The 17,205-nt window shown below is 42.1% G+C and overlaps 1 protein-coding gene across 2 annotated transcripts; it reads left to right on the forward strand.

Annotated features, from left to right (window-relative positions):
- Positions 1-323: 323 nt before the first annotated feature.
- Positions 324-7,999, forward strand: SFT2D2 (SFT2 domain containing 2). Of its 2 annotated transcripts, XM_075436418.1 has the most exons (8): positions 324-440; positions 969-1,055; positions 1,400-1,485; positions 2,540-2,621; positions 4,583-4,618; positions 4,742-4,800; positions 5,561-5,590; positions 6,246-7,999. In XM_075436418.1, the coding sequence occupies exons 1-8, from the start codon at positions 378-380 to the stop codon at positions 6,283-6,285; spliced, it is 483 nt and encodes a 160-aa protein (XP_075292533.1). In that variant the 5' UTR covers positions 324-377; the 3' UTR covers positions 6,286-7,999. The 2 variants fall into 2 exon arrangements, with proteins under 2 accessions (XP_075292533.1, XP_075292541.1); XM_075436426.1 differs by lacking the exon at positions 4,583-4,618.
- Positions 8,000-17,205: the final 9,206 nt, after the last annotated feature.

Consider the following 17,205-nt stretch of genomic DNA (forward strand, 5'->3'; position numbering starts at 1 on the left):
CCCCTGTGTTTTCTGAAGCCTGGGCGGCAGCAGGACAGTTGGGATGTCAGCTCCCGTGGGCTTGTTAGAGTGAGAAGTGCCTGACGGGGGAAGAGCGGGGGTGTTTGATGGCCCTCAAGAAACCCCCACCAAACCTATGAATTGCCACGAAGATCGTCCCTCTGCCACGCCACGCCACCCCTCCGGCCGTTGCCCCGCCCGGGCGGGCGGACTACATCTCCCGGCAGCCTCCGCGCAGCCCCCGCCGGTCCGCTCCCACCTGCCGAGCGCAGGTAGCCCGCGGCGGCGCGGTGCATGCCGGGGCCGGTAGTCCCTGAGGAGGGGAAGGGCAGTCCGGCCGCGCGCGGGGCAGAGCCGCGCGGTCTGAGGCGGGCGGCATGGACAAGCTCAAGCGGGTGCTGAGCGGCCGCGATGCGGAGGAGCCGAGTGGCCTGGCCGAGGTAACGCTCCGCTCCGCTCCCCCTGCACTTGCCGCCCTTCCGGGGGCGGCGGGCTGCGTGCCGGGGCCCGGGCGGCGGCGAGAGGGGGGAGGGAGGCCCCGGCCCGCCCCTCGGCGCGGGTCGGCCGTCGGCGGGACTGGCCTGCGCCGCCTCACCCGGTCGCCGGGTCCCCGGCTCCCCGGGGCGGAGCCGGGCGGGGACCGCGGTTCGCCTGGAGCCCGCCTGGGACCTGGAGCTTCCACTTCAAGTCCCCCGCGGGCAGCCGGTGCCGGGGGAGGCTGGCGCCTGGGGAGGGGCGCTGCGTTCTGAGGAGAGGAGGACTCGGTCTCCCGGATCAACTCGGGCGGGCCGGGCGCGGGAGGACGGGCTGCAGCGAGCCCGAAAAGGACAAGGGGGAGCGCAGAGGGTGGTGGGGCGCGGAGGCCGCGGGCAGGGGGTAGCACCTCGGGGGCAGCTTACCCCCTCCCTGGGCGCCCAGGTCCCTGAGCGGGTAATGGCGTGCGCCCCTGTCGTTCTCCTCGTCTCTAGGTTATCGACGCAACTTCGCTAGGCTGGGGCACCAGAGTGAAGGGCTTCATTGCCTGTTTTGCGATAGGATGCCTGTGCTCGCTCTTGGTAAGGACTTTTTGCCAGATCCCCCTGATACTTGAGTTTCAGGAACCCCAATAATTACAACCTTGCTGTATGCTGTTGCTTGATTGTTTTTCTTTTTTTTTTTTTTTTTGGTTTGTTTGAGTCTCTGGAAGGATGCCTGACTCGGCTACGTTTAGGTGCACCACACTAACTCTTAACAAGAAGGCCAGCAAATGTAATTAACTTTTGCATGTGTGTGACTCCACAGTTTGGGCTGAAGTTTTCCTAAGACTCTCTTTTTGTGACGTTTCTTGGGTATATTTCTCTTGCAATTGAAAAACAATATTAATTTTTTTACACCTCTCTCTCTAAATGTTCGTTTTTAGGGTAGTTGTCTGCTGTGGGTACCAAGGAAGGGGCTGGTGCTCTTTGCAGTGTTTTATACACTGGGGAATATTGCATCTATTGGGAGGTAACAATCTTCTTGTATTATTCCTTAATAAAGATGAGATACTAAATCAGAACAATGGGTGAAGGTGCAGAAGTGATAGAGTGTGTTGCATTTGTGTGCGAAGATTTGTTTACGTAGCTCATTCTCTTGTTGCTGAATTTTAAAGAACGGCGTTTCCCCAGTAGTGCCCTGAAATGGTAAAGAAAAGTTTTCTTTTGTTTGTTGTTATTAACAATGCATTCAAGGTAGAAGTTACTCATCAGTAAAGAAGAATCAAACTCATGCTTTGAGTATTGAGGCTTTTTCATTGTGTTGGTGTCTTCCCCCCGCCCCCCCCAATAACTCTTTGCCATTGTGCCTTTGATAATGTTCCATTTGATAAGCCTCCATGGCTGTTGAGGTTCCTGAAGCACAGCCCCACTGACTTTGTGGCAGACACAACCTTCTGTGACTAAGGAAACTTAACAAGGTGTTAGAAAGCATGAGGAAGGGAACTGGAAATAATATAGTAATGAGGCAGAATAATGCATTATACGAGGTAGAAATACCACCTTAGATAAAGCTTTCACTTTGTATAATTCATGCAGTATCAATCACCAGGGCTGTAAATGAGGGCTGCAAATCTGGTAAGGGATTAGAGAATGGATCTATGCCTAAAAACAGCCCTCTACATAGAGGAATTGAGCTGGGTTACCTGGTAATCCATGCAGAGCCGCTGTGGCTGGTGTTTTTGAAGAGCAGGTTAAAAAAGCATCTGTCAAGAGTGATCTTGTTGAAGCTGACCTTGACCTGTGCTTCTAGTTTTATGGTTCTGCCCTGCTTATGTTAACTGTAACTGAACAAGTGTGAATAAAATTATAGAATAAATACCTTGTACAAAGAAAAGCAGGAATGGATTTTGTCTTATTATGTCCTGTTTGTTTTGTTGTGCAGCACTGATTACCAGAACGACAGTGTACTGATGCCCCATATGACAGCAGGCAATTTAAAAAAATAACCCCACTTAGTGAGGAATCTTACCTAGTTTCACTTTTTCCTTTCTACCTCTGTGTTCTTTGTGGTTTATTTTTCATAGCACTCTTTTTCTTATGGGACCAATGAAACAATTGAAAAGGATGTTTGAGCCTACACGTTTGATTGCTACTGTTGTTATGCTAGTAAGTATCAAAGAAATCAGTTTTAACTCCTGCTAACCTGTGAACAATTTCAATTGTAAAGTTGTTTTATGTACATTGATCTAACTATGTCTTAAGATGTGTTTATGGGTGTTTTTTTGGTTTGGGTTTTTTTTTTTTCTGCTTAAAACATCAAACATCCTGCACATCTGCGATAGTGGAACAGTATGTGTAGCACCAGCAAACCACCTTCCTATTATGACAGGCTGAGCTGAAGCCAAGTTGTTGTGCTAAAGGAGCATGAAGGGTCTGCGGCTGGCGCGTGTGAACCATGCACACGCTTTTTTAGGATGCTTGAGGTCACAACATCAGATTTTCATGTTGCTTGAGAGATGAAAGGTGGGAAACTAGTTTTTAAAAAGTGTTACTATGGAAGTTGTTAGACAATCTATTTTGCATAATTTTGTCTTTTTATATTCTATCTGATTGGCTTTAAAGAGCTGTGTAGGTATTTCTACCTTGATAAAATTTTTACTTCCTAACAAAGCAACTGGGGAATCTCTATGCCTTCGTCATCTTGCATTAAAAATACAGAAATCATCCCAGCTGGCTGGTAGCTTTTGAAACTCATATGACACAATGAAATTGCAAATTCAATGTTCAGCTGAAGTCAGCCCTTGGAATTGTTTTTATCTTCAGAATGTCAGAATAGTGACCAACCTTTTACTGGGGTAGGGGGTGTGAAAATTGCTGCTAAGTTTCAGACTCTTGCTTGTTTAAAGTGCATGTGCTTTTTTTTTTTTTTTTGCCTCTTCAGCCTTCCCATTGGAGAGTCTAAAATCTGGAAGGTGGTTTAACTTGCATGAAACTGTCCTCCCGTTGTCAGTGTGAATGTCTTCAGAGCGTTTGCTTGGCATCAGCGCTTCCTATTTTCTATCTGAACACCTAGAGAGGCTGCTGGCGCTGGTAGAGCTTGAGAAATGGACTCTCTGTGCTCCCAGACCGGCAGCAGGCAAGAAGCCTACTCTGTAGTGTGGATGTTTTGTATGCGCTTAGGATGCCTGGAGCCAGGAGAATGCCTGGAATGTCCTTCACTGGAATAAAGCCAGTTGTTAGATGTATGGTGCAGTATTTAGACCGATACACAAATCAATTTCCTTTGCAATGCATGTGTTGCTCTCTTGAATATGCAGTACTAAATCTCCTTTTTTATTCAAGCAGAAAAATGCACATTATAATCTCTAGTAGCACAATGGTACATGTGCATCAAAAAGCTGTTAGATGTTTATGAGGGAAGTTCAAGTATCAGCATCTGTCATAGCTAAAATGAGCTGTCATGTCTTAAATTGACAATGAAAACTTGAACTAAAAGGAGGCTACTGTTAAAACTGTGGATTAAAAGAGGAAAATAATCCAAAATGGCCTACTACCCCCCAAGATTTTAACTGTAGTAAAGAGACAGTGCAACTGGAAAAAAATTAAAAATGCCAGTTTGAGTGGCTGTGCTGGACTTTGTATTGAGCAGGAAAGCTACCAGGCAGTAGCTGGAAGTTCCTGAAAGTATATTGTAGTCTTAATTGGTGAGAATTAAGTAGTGATGTAACTTCAGCCCCATGGTAACCTTGAGAATCAACAGGAAATGTGGCATCTAGAGAAGAAGGAAGACTGCAGTTGTAACTGAAAAGTCTTACGCAAAACAATGAAGTGTGGTGTATACCTGCGACACCAAGAAGTGTGTGGGGTGGAGTAGGGACCTGCTGATGTTGCAAAAGAGTGGCAGGAACATCTTCCTCGTGTTCCTTTGCAGCCGTAAAATTATTTTCTGGAGCTGTCAGGCTGACACTTCCTCATTGCTTTAATTCACTTCAGAAATGTAATAGCAAGAGCATTTTAAATAAGGGGAACTCTTATGCACTCTGTCTCTGTGAAGGAACCTGTTACGGTGTTACAAGATCTAAAAACTGGAGTTGTTTCTGTGTTTAATAGAAATTGTTTTCTTTTAGTTGTGTCTGGTACTAACGCTGTGTTCTGCTTTCTGGGTGAGTACTTGAGTTCTATATGTATATATAAACAGAGTATATTTTAAAAAAAAAAGGGTTCTTACACTGTTGTCTTATTGTCTGCGGTTTCTTCTCCCCCTCCCCCCTTTTCACCTCCTTCAGTGGCGTAAGGAAGGACTCGTGCTCCTTTTCTGCATCTTACAGTTTTTTGCCTTGGCATGGTAAGTGATTTCCTCCCCACACACTCCGTTTGCTATTGCACCTAACATCGGTAGCTGAGTTGTGAGTGGATTTTGACCTTGTGTGAGTCAGAGGGAAGGAGAGTTTCTGCTTCACTGTTCCCCTAGATGCAAGACAGTGCATCAGTGAGGAGCTGACTTGTTCCTGCTTTGTGATTGCTCGCACCAGTTCAGAGGCTTTGGAGATGGAGCTCAGGGCTCCATATTTTGGGGAAGTTCCTTTGAATGTGTTTAATTTCTGTGAGCTTGAAGTAAAACTGTTTTTTTTTCTTTCCCTTTTAAATCAGTTTGTTGCTTACTGTCTGATACTCTTCTTTTACACTTCCCTGAATTTGTCTTGTTAAAAGACCCAGATGTGCCAATCAAATTGTCAGTGTTCTTTAAGTTAACATATGCTCTGTGTAATGTCACAGAATAGTACAGAAACAGATACGAATATCTAGCCAGCCCTCAAGACTAATCTTACCTGCCTGTAGGTGTTGGGCATGAGGAATATTGGGTGCAGCAGAACTGCATTTAAAATGCTGTTGCAGTATGCCCCCTGATTTTGCCATAGTGTTTCACAACCTGGTGGGGCTAGGATGACTTGCAAGGGCACTCCTTCCTGTTGCTTACAATCCAAAGCTTCATTTTGGCTGTGTATCTTGCAGTTACCTGCTTACAGCATCAGAGGGGTTCTTCCTGTTTGTGACTCTGATAAAAGTTTGACATGAAGAGTAATTTTAAAAATCTTTCTTCTTAGGTACAGCATTTCCTTCATACCATTTGCAAGGTAAGCTTGCCCACTCCCTTACCTCTTGTCATCCTGAAGTTTAATGATACAGAAGCTTAGTTTATAGAAGCATTGAAATGTATGGCTTTAGAAGTTTTTCCAGGCAGGTGTTTTAGGGGAGGAAATACAAGCAGTTAAACCTGAAAATGAAATTAAGCATCTTCTCTAGTGGGAGAACACAAATGTAACAAAATGAGAGGGCTTCCTCAGAAAATATATGAGTGTGCTGACCACACGCTGAACTTCAGGCTTGCCTTTGGAATGCCTAAATGTTGGCCCAAAATGCTACTAGACAAGTGTGTTCTTCTGTGTACCTTTTTTTCCTGTTCTCCCCTGTGAGTGCTATTCTGTGTTCAAGCATGCAGTTGGCTGCCTGGCTCCATCAGCCCCGGGCTTCTTCAGTGCACTGCCTTGATGTGGGCTCACAGGTGTCATTTCCACTGAAGCTGGGCAGGTGGATGGTGAGCAGGGCCGCTTGTCTCTAATGCATGTGTGTAGTCGTGCAAATTGTGTAAGCACAATTAATACGTGGTCAGCTGATCTTTAAAGTCCTCAGTGTCAGTGTGGTAGCACCATGGAATGAGTCTCATCAAGCAGCATAACTGAGGTGACTCTCTGTTTTTTTTGTTGTGTTTATTCTTTCTCCTGCCTATAGGGATGCTGTGAAGAAATGTGTTTCGGTCTGTCTGTCCTAACAGGAATACTGGATGCTTCACGAACTTCTAGGAAGTTTAGTAGAACTGTGTTAAGATCACTGCGTATGTATTTTCCTACTTCTGTCTTAAAAATGTGCCTTTCAGCTTGTTGTTAGAGGCTCCCTGTGTTAAATCCAGTGTATGCAATTGCTTCGTTTTGTAAGCAATGGTGTCTGTAGGACAAGGTGCTGTGATTAAATGAAGTTCAGTCTGGCAGAAGAACTGGGCAGAGATCCGGAATTTGTTATGATGATTCTGAAGTAAAATCATGTATTGGTTTGGTTTTGCAAAATTAAGAGAGTAATGCATGAAGTCTGTAAAATGGAGACCTCGACTCTGATGGGACCATGCCAGTCTAGAGGATTTCTTTTTCAAGAAAAAGAAATCAGTTGCCAACTTCTCACTGAGAACTTGTGCGGGTTTTTTTTAATAGCCTTGTGTCACTGAATCTTTGTACTGTTTGCCTCGGATAATGGAATATTGGTATTCTTTCTTTTCCTGCCTCTCTTGCAAAATTTTAGGTTTATGAGACTTCTTAAAGATTTAATTCTAGATGAAAAGATTTTTTGGAGTAAGTATGAAATGTTTGCATCTTCAGTGACGTATTTAATTTTCAGTTTGGACTGATGTTTTCTTAAAATACATGAGAGGAATGTTTTCATCTGTAAAAACTTGTTCCTGTATGAGAAGCACTTGCAAAATAAGGTTAATAGAATATTTCAGCTGCCAGGAACCTAAGTTCTTTGCCTTGCCTACAGCTAATGGCAATACATACAAGGTAGGAAAATGAAATATTTCACGTGAAGCAAGGTGCTTCTCTTCTCCCCCAGCTGTAGCACAGGAGCAGTGCAAAGCTGAGGGCATGATAGGTAAGCAAAGAGAGAATTCATGTATGTCTTTTCTCAAAGGACAAGCTCTGTTGATAAGGTGGAAGTGGGCTGTTGTTTAAGCAGTCTGGGCTGGGGAGAAGACCTTTTTTTTCAGAACTTGTAAATAAATTAAAATGCCTTTTTTTTTTTTTTTAATAAGTGGGGTCAGTTTCCTTTCTCCAAAAGCTCTTGCATACACTAGAGAGCAACTGCTTTGAGGAGAAAGTACAATTTTCCATTGCCTGTCTTAGCAAAGAAAGTGTGTAGCAGTCTAGCTGCCAGCTCCAAACAAATGCTGAGCAGTCACTATCCAAACTCCAAGGCCGTTCTACTTTCTCTTTATCTTTTGAGCTATGTATAATCATTTACTGCCAAACCATTACAGTGGTCAGTTTAATATCTGAGCACAGATTCCCGCTTCTGCTGTGTGGGATACTGTTTAAGTGCTTTCACCTTTCCTCTTACCAAACTGTCTTGCTGGAGTCAGTGTCTATGAAGATGATTATCTGGTGGACTTCAGTGTGAACTGAAGCCTCGCTGGCCCCATCTACCAAGAGTTCAGTCATTTAACAGCATTGTATTTGCATGGCAAGTGTATCCCTGACATGTACCACAAAGATTTTAATGTAGGAAAAGCCTAGATCTTCTTGGCAATAAAGTATAAGCCCACAGTGAAGCCACATAATTCTATGGCTTCCAGAAAGTTAAGAGAAACTGAGTTAATTCAAAATCTTAAACTTAAGTGTCCTTCTGATTATTTATAAAGCACAGTACCACCATGCCGTTAGGATCCTCTAAAAAAAAAAAAAAAAAGATTCCTTTTTGAGGATGGTATGAAAGGGAAATTTTATCAGGCTTTCTGTGGGTTCCAGCTGGCTAGAGTTACTGTTACAAAGGCATTTGAATGGAAAATGCCACCTTGAAAACATAGCACTGATGTTGGGATGAATCAATTAGACAGGATGATGTTCAAGTGCTGTGTCCTGGTGCTTTTTTCCCCCCCCCAGGTTTTGGAAGTTAGTGTTGAAATAACTAGGTTGACTATTACTTTTCTTGAAAGGAAGAATTAAACACCAAAGAGAGACTGGGAATGAAAGAATATTGACACTTCTTTTCCCTGACTGATCTAAGACAAGTATCTAAACTGATGTTTGTCTTTTTTTTTTTTATCAGGGAGTAAGTTCAAAACATAATTTACATCTGTCAAAAGACCCGTGTTAGTCTTTTATTAGGACTTTGATAATGTTTAGAGAATTCCATTGTATAAGGGCAACTGAAATGCAACCCTAATGCCTTTTACATTCCAGTACTTCTTTAGTTTTAACAGCTCTGGGCATTTCTGCAAAACGCTGCAAGTATAGCATACCTTATTGCTCCTTTCCCTCCCCAGGAAAGTTTTGTTAGATCATCATTGCAGGCTCATCAGCAGTCAACATAATGGAATTTGACTTCTGGGGGTCTTTTTGAATACTTCAGACTAGGAAGAACAAAAGCTTTTTGCTTAATCCTTGACTAGTTTGTGCAGGATTGTGGTACCGTAACTCTCCAGCAGTTCCTCTGGAAGAACACCGGATTTGGGTATGCTGAATGTTAGTTTTTCAACTTGCATACTAGCTAACTGGAACCTTGTAGCTGACTGTGAGCACAGCCACTTAGAATTAAGAAATTTAGGAAACTACCAACACATAGCGGTCAACTTAAATGGATTTTTTTTTTTTTTTCTTTTCCCATCCTCCTATCCTCTTTAAAGCTGTAATTGCAACTCCACAGCCTTTTATTTAGTAAGAGAGAAGAACAAATCTTAATTTGACTGCATAGCACATGAGGCTAAGCAATTATGCCCTTAAGGAAAGGGAACCCAAGGGGAGGTGGCAAAGACATAAGGATCACCAGAGTGCCCCTAGGGTTTATGCTGCCCTTTGGTGTTGTATTCTGTTCCTGTGAAGGTCAGGCAGTAGGAGAGACTCTTAACCATATTCTTGCCAATATGTGAAACATACTCAGAGTTTGTCACTTCATTTACAAGCAGTTTTGATTTAAAATAACTCTTCTCTATAGAATAAAACTCTTCAGATTCCTATTAATTTATAATTAGTTGTGTTCAGGCTATTGCCAAGTTTATCATCAAAAGATTTTTCAATTTTGTGTATTTTATATGATTTTACATAATTGGGGAGTAAACTAGTGTACGAGTGTTCCCTCTTGACCAATTTCAATCTGAATTAGATTATACCATTATACCATTTCTTGTGTCATTAAAACTACTTTGTGTTAGGTTTTGGTATCATCAGCTTTGGTTGGCAGGAAGCATGGTGGGCATTTCTGAAGCCCTTTCTAGCTTTCTATCTTAATGTCCTTCAAGGCAGCAATGTTTGTTGTGTGTGCTCTACTGCAAAAAGAGATGTTTGTGTTTTAAATCACAAAGCTCCTTCCTTTCCAAAGTCCTTGCTCAGTTGCCTGCAGCACTTAAGGCCGACTTTCCTAAAGAAACTTGTATGGTGCTGGATGCCCATCATGGTAGGATTTGGTGTTCTACCAGAAAGTGCTTTTGCCCAGCCTCACTGTTGGTCAACTTTGCCTGTCCACTTTTTTACTTTCTGCAGTACGGATGACATAACCTTAACCGAGCAGCCTTAGCATTACAGTTCTAGCATGAAATGGGCATATCCTGGGATCAACTGATGTGGTAGAAATGGAAATGGGGGGAGGGGGCGGTACTCATCTGTTCCCAAAGCACTGAGATTCTATACGCTACAATGTGAGATTTTTTTTCATTACTTCGAAGTTTTGCTCTGTTTTATTTGGTGAAGTCCGTTGTGAATACTGGTACTATCGGAGATGTTTCTACAGTGATGATGTGAACAATTGCATGCTGTTTCGTATTTACAGTAATAAGATTGTTCATAAGCTGTTACAAAAAAAACAAGGAAGAAATTTCTGCACCGAGTTGAAATTCTTTTGAGAGATCATGTTTTTAAAAAGAAAATGCATGAGGCTCTATGTGTGAATGATTACTATGCAAGTTTGGGGGAGGGTGGAGGCTCTGCTGTAGCCTGGCTTCCAGCTGGGTGCGGGATGTCAGGCCGGAATCGATCACAGCTTGCGGGTCGATTGCCGCTGGCGTGCAGTGCGTGTGGAGGCTCGTGGCACTGTTGCTTATGTGCAGTCTGAAACTCGTGTTCTGGGAACTGCTGTGTGGAGCAGCGCGGGCTCTTGAAGGTCATCCCCTTTTGCTGTGTGCTGAGCGATTGGAAGAGCCTCTGAGTTTCTGAGAACAGTTCTTCTTGGTTCTGGTACTTAATCATGTTAATGAAAGTAAGATCATTGTTGCTATTGTAGACTCTCAAAACTGAGGAGGAGGATGATGTTTAAACACACATTTGTCTTAAATACTGATGTTTACAACCGGAGCAAATACTGACCATGTAGGACAGAAAGCACAGAAATGGTATATTTTCTTAAAACCGTGTGCCTCGCGGTAATGTGACAACACTAAATTTTTCACTGCTGTGGAATTGTTTTGTAAAATAAAAACCAAACTCCGAAATTCTCCACAATGTTTTATACTGTTACTGATTCTGTTTGTTGTGCTTTTTCTATGTCCCTACACTGTTTGACTTCTACTTTGATAAACGCCTTTTTTCCTAACTTAAAATTTTTCCTGTAATGAAGTGAAATCTTTACTTAAAGTGCTGGGGTTTTTTTCTTCAATAAAGTTGTCGTTTCGTTAAATGAATTGTTCATATGGTTAATATGGAGTTGTTAATGATGCTGATTCTCTAGATGATGTTGGAATTGCTGTGGGTCGTTTTTTTTTCTTTGTTAATTTTTAATAAAGGATGATTGTCTTGTCCTCACTTCCTTTGTTGGGTACACAGCATGTACTGCTGAGGGGAGTTTCTGTGTCTGCACTGCTGTGCTGCTGCTTCACCCAGCATATGTCTAGCTCGACCAAATTCTTATCGGTATAGTTGCATGCACCTAGACAACTGGTTGGCACAACTAGAATTGTTAAGGTTGGGATGATATTTTTGTTACTTCTTTCTTACTTACTTCGAGTCAACCTAGATATGCCAACAAACTATTGGCTTACTCCATGCTACAGAGCAAATAATTCTTGGTGCTATTGTCAGCCAAGACTAGAGTTACAAAGCAACATGCCTCTGGTTCTTCTTTGTAGAATATCGATGTACATTGGAAGTAGAAAGCCAATGATTTATAAATGTGTGCAAAAAGTAGAGTTAGAGGCAATTATTTTAATTTTTTTTTTTTTTTTTAACTTAGAGAAAGTATGTCTAAGTTTGTGCCTAATATGCATCCAAACACTTGCTGTGGTTTTAATATTCCGTGGTAGTGTAACAGGGCTGTGAGTTGGGCTGTTCAGAGTACCTTAAACTTTCCTTCTGACTGACAGGGCAAGCCAAAGCAGCTGCATTTTTTTGCAGGGATGGTGGTGAGGCTTGTGTGCTGTGGTAGACTGTGTTATCAGTTACTTCTTTCGGTTTTGATTGTTGTTCTAGGCAAGCTCTGTCCCCATGCTGACTAAACTGAATTTTCTGTTCTACAGGAAACTCCAAAGCTTTATTTGAAACAGAAGCAGGAGCCTGTCTTCCTGCAATATAAAAACCTAGGTGTTTCTATTTTATCTTTTTGAATAGGTTAGAGCTTCCAAGGACTGTCAGGAGAGCTCGATACATCTATTTCTTACTAAGACAGCTATGAATCGGAGTCCTTAAAGGGCAATAAATCCTCTCCATACTAAATAGCTTAGAGCTGTTTTGCTTGCCTTGTTCAACCTCCTGCATAACAACAAAGCTATTGAACTTTGCCACATCGTTCTCCTGCTGAGGTCTTAATACCTGAATGATTTAAAAAAGTAAATCAACTCTTCATTTGAAACCTCTAAACAATGAACGCTCAGCTTCCCTCTAGGGAAAGTGTATTCTGTAGATGCCTTTGCTCCTTAGCAATACTCTGAGAGGGTTTGTCAGTTGTACTACTGCATCTAGTCCCCTGGATCCCATTTATAAATATAGGGGCAGAGTCATCAGCACCACATTCAATTTCGGTGACAAGACTTGGAAGGCTGCAGTACCCGTAGTGTTTGCCCCTTTCCCTTCTCATTCCACAAGGTCTGATGTGCAAGAGAGGGTATTTCATGGATGCAAGAAGTTCGAATTTGGGTGTTGACATTTATTTCCTTCCCTTACTTATACCTCTCCTATTGAGTCCAGTCTTGGTTGCAGTTATCGGTGGGGGTACAGGGTTGTTAGTGCCCAGCCATGAAGAGCTGGAGGTGCCTAAAGGGAAGAAAATCCTCAGCTTTCTCACTTTTCTGAAGAAAGCTTCAGATGAATTACAGATGGAATAGTACATCTAAGCTGTCAATCTTTGGGATTGATGTTTTAAGTTAGCTTATTTGAAACCCTTTTAAGTTTTTTTTTTGTTTTTTTTTTTGGGGTTCCCTTGTGGCATCTCTGAGAGGTTATTTCTGAGAGTTTGTACTTTAAAAATCTCTGTAGAAGCAAGTGTGGAGTAACACTGGCGTGGTGGAAAAACGGTACGTTGGAAGTATCAGCAGGCCAGCGTGATTTCATCACAGCTCTGAAGGGCTGTCGGTTCCAGATATGTGGAGTGAAAACAAATTATTTTATCATGGGCATGTACTCCTGTGTCTTCTAGTTGCATGTAACAGCATGCAGGAGGCTCACCACTTTGAAGAGAATCTAATGCTTCAACCAAGTTATACTTGTCACTTGTTAACTCTCATAGTTCAGAAGAAGCTTTGACTTGCACATCCAAGTCAAAAATGCATGTTTGTTTTTGCTAATGTAAAAATTGAATCTATTATTTTTGTTCTGAAATGTTGTAAATAGAATTTAAAAGTTTATTTAGAATCTCTTAAATTCTTTATTATTTTCTGATCTTAAAAATGGGAACAATAATAGTTTCTTGCTCTAGGTGCTGATCCGTGTCTGGAGACAATACTGAAGATCTCCAAGTAGGAAAGACAAATTAGGGAAAAGTATAATTGTTTAAAACTAACTTACTTTTATCACCAGCTTTTTTTTTTTTTTTTGTCCTTTCTTCTTTTTTTAAAAAGAAGAAAGATTGCTCTGGAAAGCTCCCCATGCTTTCTGAGCTCAGAATTAATCTCGGTTATAGTCTCAATTATACCACCAGGCAGGGAGGTACTGCTTGAACAAGCTGCCTGCCTCGCTGCTAAGAACGTGCCTGGTGGAAGTTATTGAAACTGTCCCCTCGCTCCCCGACATTAATGAAAAGGCTAATCTTCTCTAAGTCTCTCCTAGCCTAGCAATCTCTTGAGGGGCTGGATCCATGATTAAAAAGCAGAGGGCAGGCAGCTGTCTTTTTATCCTCTCTTAATTATTCCGTGGTAGCTGATAGGTGTTGATTTCCTGGGAGTGTCGTGGTGGAGGTTACATTTCCCCGGTGTTGCTGGGACTGAATGTTCAGCGGGGGGTTAGGTGTTTGAATGTTTCAGTGGGAGCTTTGGAGATGGAAAGAGTGAGTCTCGCTCTGCGGTTTCACCTGATCACGACGGGCTGCCTTTCATTTGGAAACATGCACCTAAAGGCCAAAAAACAGCTATCCAATGTCAAGGCAAGGAAGGCCTCTTTAATTGCCTTTTTTCTTTTTATTGTGTTTTCTTTCTGCTGTATCTCACCAGCTGGTGGCCAGGAGGGTTTTAGAATGAGTTTAATTAGAAACTCATAAATAACACCTTGCTTTTTGCTGCTGGAACTTGGTGAATAAACTACAGTAATTGTCACAGGATTGTTCTTTCACTGCTCTCTCCAGTCCTCATTGCTTCATTTAACAATATGAGTTACTAAATTCTTATTAGTAAATTCTGGACATGGCTGGAGATGATTGAGTGTTGTACTTGCATTTTTAACTAGTAGGGGTTAGTTCTGACCTGTGAGCTGCGAGGTGTCTGATTCCTGGTTGGAAGTGCCCAGCTCTCCCAGCTGGGTTTCAGGGGAAGTTTACAACTTTTCAGGTTTTGTATGAACATTTTCCGCTTCCTCCGATGCGCCTACTGATTTGCTTGTTTAATTAAACAAGAGACAGGTACAAGAGGGATAATGGTTTTCTGTCCTTTGGCCCTGCTCTGTCCCACTTGCAGTGGCAATGATTGTCAGTCACCTTGTTACTGTGTTGCTCTGTAAGTGCAGGTACCTTTTCTTCAAATGTCAGGTTCAGGGAGATTCAACTTCCAGCCCAAGAACTAACCCATCTAACATCTGAGAATGGGCTGTTCTCCGTGCCCCGGCAGTACCTACGTCCAGTGACATTAATCTGTCTGCGCTTCAGTTTCAGCGTCTGTAGACTTGGAAAAATTAATCTTGCAAGAAAGGAGGGTGAAGGGGTGTTTGGGAAGTATTCAAAGTCATTATTTAGGTGAATAGAGGGGTATGAGTTTAGAGGATGTCTCTTCCTTCTCCCCAAACAGGCTAAATATCCAAAGTAAAGATTTCCACCCTTAATATTTTTTTTTTTTTTTAAATGAAAAGCCAACAATAAGCAAATAACTTTGGCTATGAGTCTACCTGTTCGGTTTCTCTTCTGCAGCTCTCTCCCATGGCAGCTGTGTGAAGCAGAAACAATATACGATGTGAGGAAGCCTGATGTGTGGGATGGGATTCATACAGGTCTGGATGTGTATTTTAAAGTAAAATCTCAGGCCCAAGTGCATTCAGCTGATCATTTGCTTGCATGCATGCAAGCTTGTTATTTCTTTGGCTAATTCTGCTAGATTGGAAAGGTATGTCAGTGATGAGCTTTGCCTCCTGTATATGTTGCTACATATGCCAGTAATTGCTCTCAGTCTGAACTCTTACAGCTGAAACACCCTTCCCCATGCTGAAAATAGCTACTGGGCTATTCCCACTAGCCAACCACAGGTAATAATCTCATTTTGGAAAACGTTGTGGTTACAGACATCCTGAACTATAGTAACAGAATTAGAAAGTTAAAATTCAAACTGTATGAAAGTCAGGTATTTTAAGAGATTCGATTTGGTTTTTCTTTTTCCTCTGGGACACAAGACTTCCAAGCATCATGCACCTTGTGTGAGTGATAGCCGTAAGCACCCAAGTGTAACCTACTTTTAGAATCTGAAAGTGCATTTTTTTTATTGTGCAGGATGCAAATTTTAGTATGATACTACAAAGCAAATGCCTCTGTGCTTCTCCCTTGGGGACGCTAGCTGTAAAAAATCCAGTCTTACTGAAGAAAAACTTTGCTTCCCAGACCATTACTGGAATGGGTCCATTATCCGTTTGTTCCATATACCATTCCTTCTCCACGGCTCTGTCCCAGGAGTGCTTTGGGCAAGGAATGCGCTCTGAGCAGGGCCTCCCTTTCCTCTGTTTTGTGGCTGCCTCTGTTTCCAATCCACCTTTGCTGAGCATTTTCTTTACCTCCAGCAATACCCCAGTGTCTGCTGGTGAGACAGTGTTTCACTTCCTCGTTTTGAAACCCCTCCACCAACGTGAACTGTTGCTGCTTTTGTGCATGCTTTTGGTTTGCTTTAAGCTCTAAGCATCTTGAGGAAGGCAGATTGGATCTGATTTTTCAGAGGCTCTAGTCTGGTATCACTCCACTCAAAGCCCTGTGGGAAAGATGGGCAGTCAGTACTTCTGAAAACCAAGCTGCTTTCCTTTTTATTTGTCTATAAAAAGGACTGTGCATAACTACTGCAATGTTACTACTTTTATGAGCTATTGTCCATTTACTTGCCTCAACTTTGAATCTCCTGATTTCTGAGCAAGTAATTCTAAAAAAAGCTGTGTGGAAATAGGGCTTTGACTTAAAAAAAATAAAAACAAAAACCCACAAAAAACCAACCACACCCCAAAATAACACAGATCTATTTGTTTTAGAGCTGTCTGAAAAACTGAAGTTGTTGAATGGAAATAGACAGTATTTCGACCAGGTCCAATTTCTCTGTTTATTTACGTTTATAATATAATAAAACTAAAAACTGTGTCACATAGTCTCCTATGCATTTGCTATGCCATTTGATCATGTGCAGGGAAAAAATACAGTACTTGCTTCTCTCTCCTCTTTGAGCATTTGGAATGGAGAACTCAGACATAAACATATTCTGTGACACACAAACACACTACCTGGGATGGAATTATTTTTCCAAATGCAAAGTGGCACATTTCCAGGTACCTAAATATCCTATAGATTTTAAAGTGCATTCTGCAATTGTTCAACAGTGAAAATGGTCTGGATATTAACTAGAAGTTGCTATTTGACACCTAGTGTAACTCACAAGGTGAGCTGACTGATAATCTAGTTAATTTTGTTACAATAATTTAAAGAAGGTATACAAAGGCTGAAAAGAAGAGAGGGAAGATGTGCTAGAGTGTGAAGTTTGAAAGTAACATGATTGGGACTACTCAGATGTAAAAATACCTGAGACCTGTGTGGCTTGCACCTTCTGATGGTGCTGAGGCTGCTGGGAATTGAGGGCTCTCTCCAAAAGTCTCCTGTTCTGCAGAACATCGCATTTCTGCACACCTGCAGCTGTGCAGCTTTGAGGACTTGCAGCAAGTATCCTTACTCCATGTAGGGCTTGAGGGATTAGTAGGACTAGTTGCCAAATAAGGTGCCATACAACACAAATAAGATCAACAAGCTCTGGCCCTTGCTGCTTAGGTAGATGGTATCTCAGGTTTTTTAACTGCAAGATCTGTTGAGCCTTGTCAAATGATGGATTTAATTTAAATCCTATTTTGCAAAGTTTTCCAGACTCTTTCTTGTCTTTATAAATCCCATCAGTGATCCACCAACTCATTTCATCTTTTAGAAAGAACCAGAAGCACAGGAGTTCAGCAGGGGCTGTTGAATTAAACGAACACAAAGTTCTCAAAAAGTAGTCAGAAAATACATTTATCTAAAAACAGCTTCCATGTTTTAATAATCAACCCCTGACCATTTCATATCCAACAGACCAGAAATTTCAGAGACACTGTCGGAGCTAGATGCATCAGGAGAAATTAGGCCCTCAAATGCC

This window comes from Opisthocomus hoazin, chromosome 1, assembly GCF_030867145.1.
Source record: "Opisthocomus hoazin isolate bOpiHoa1 chromosome 1, bOpiHoa1.hap1, whole genome shotgun sequence".
In the NCBI taxonomy this organism is placed as follows: domain Eukaryota; kingdom Metazoa; phylum Chordata; class Aves; order Opisthocomiformes; family Opisthocomidae; genus Opisthocomus; species Opisthocomus hoazin.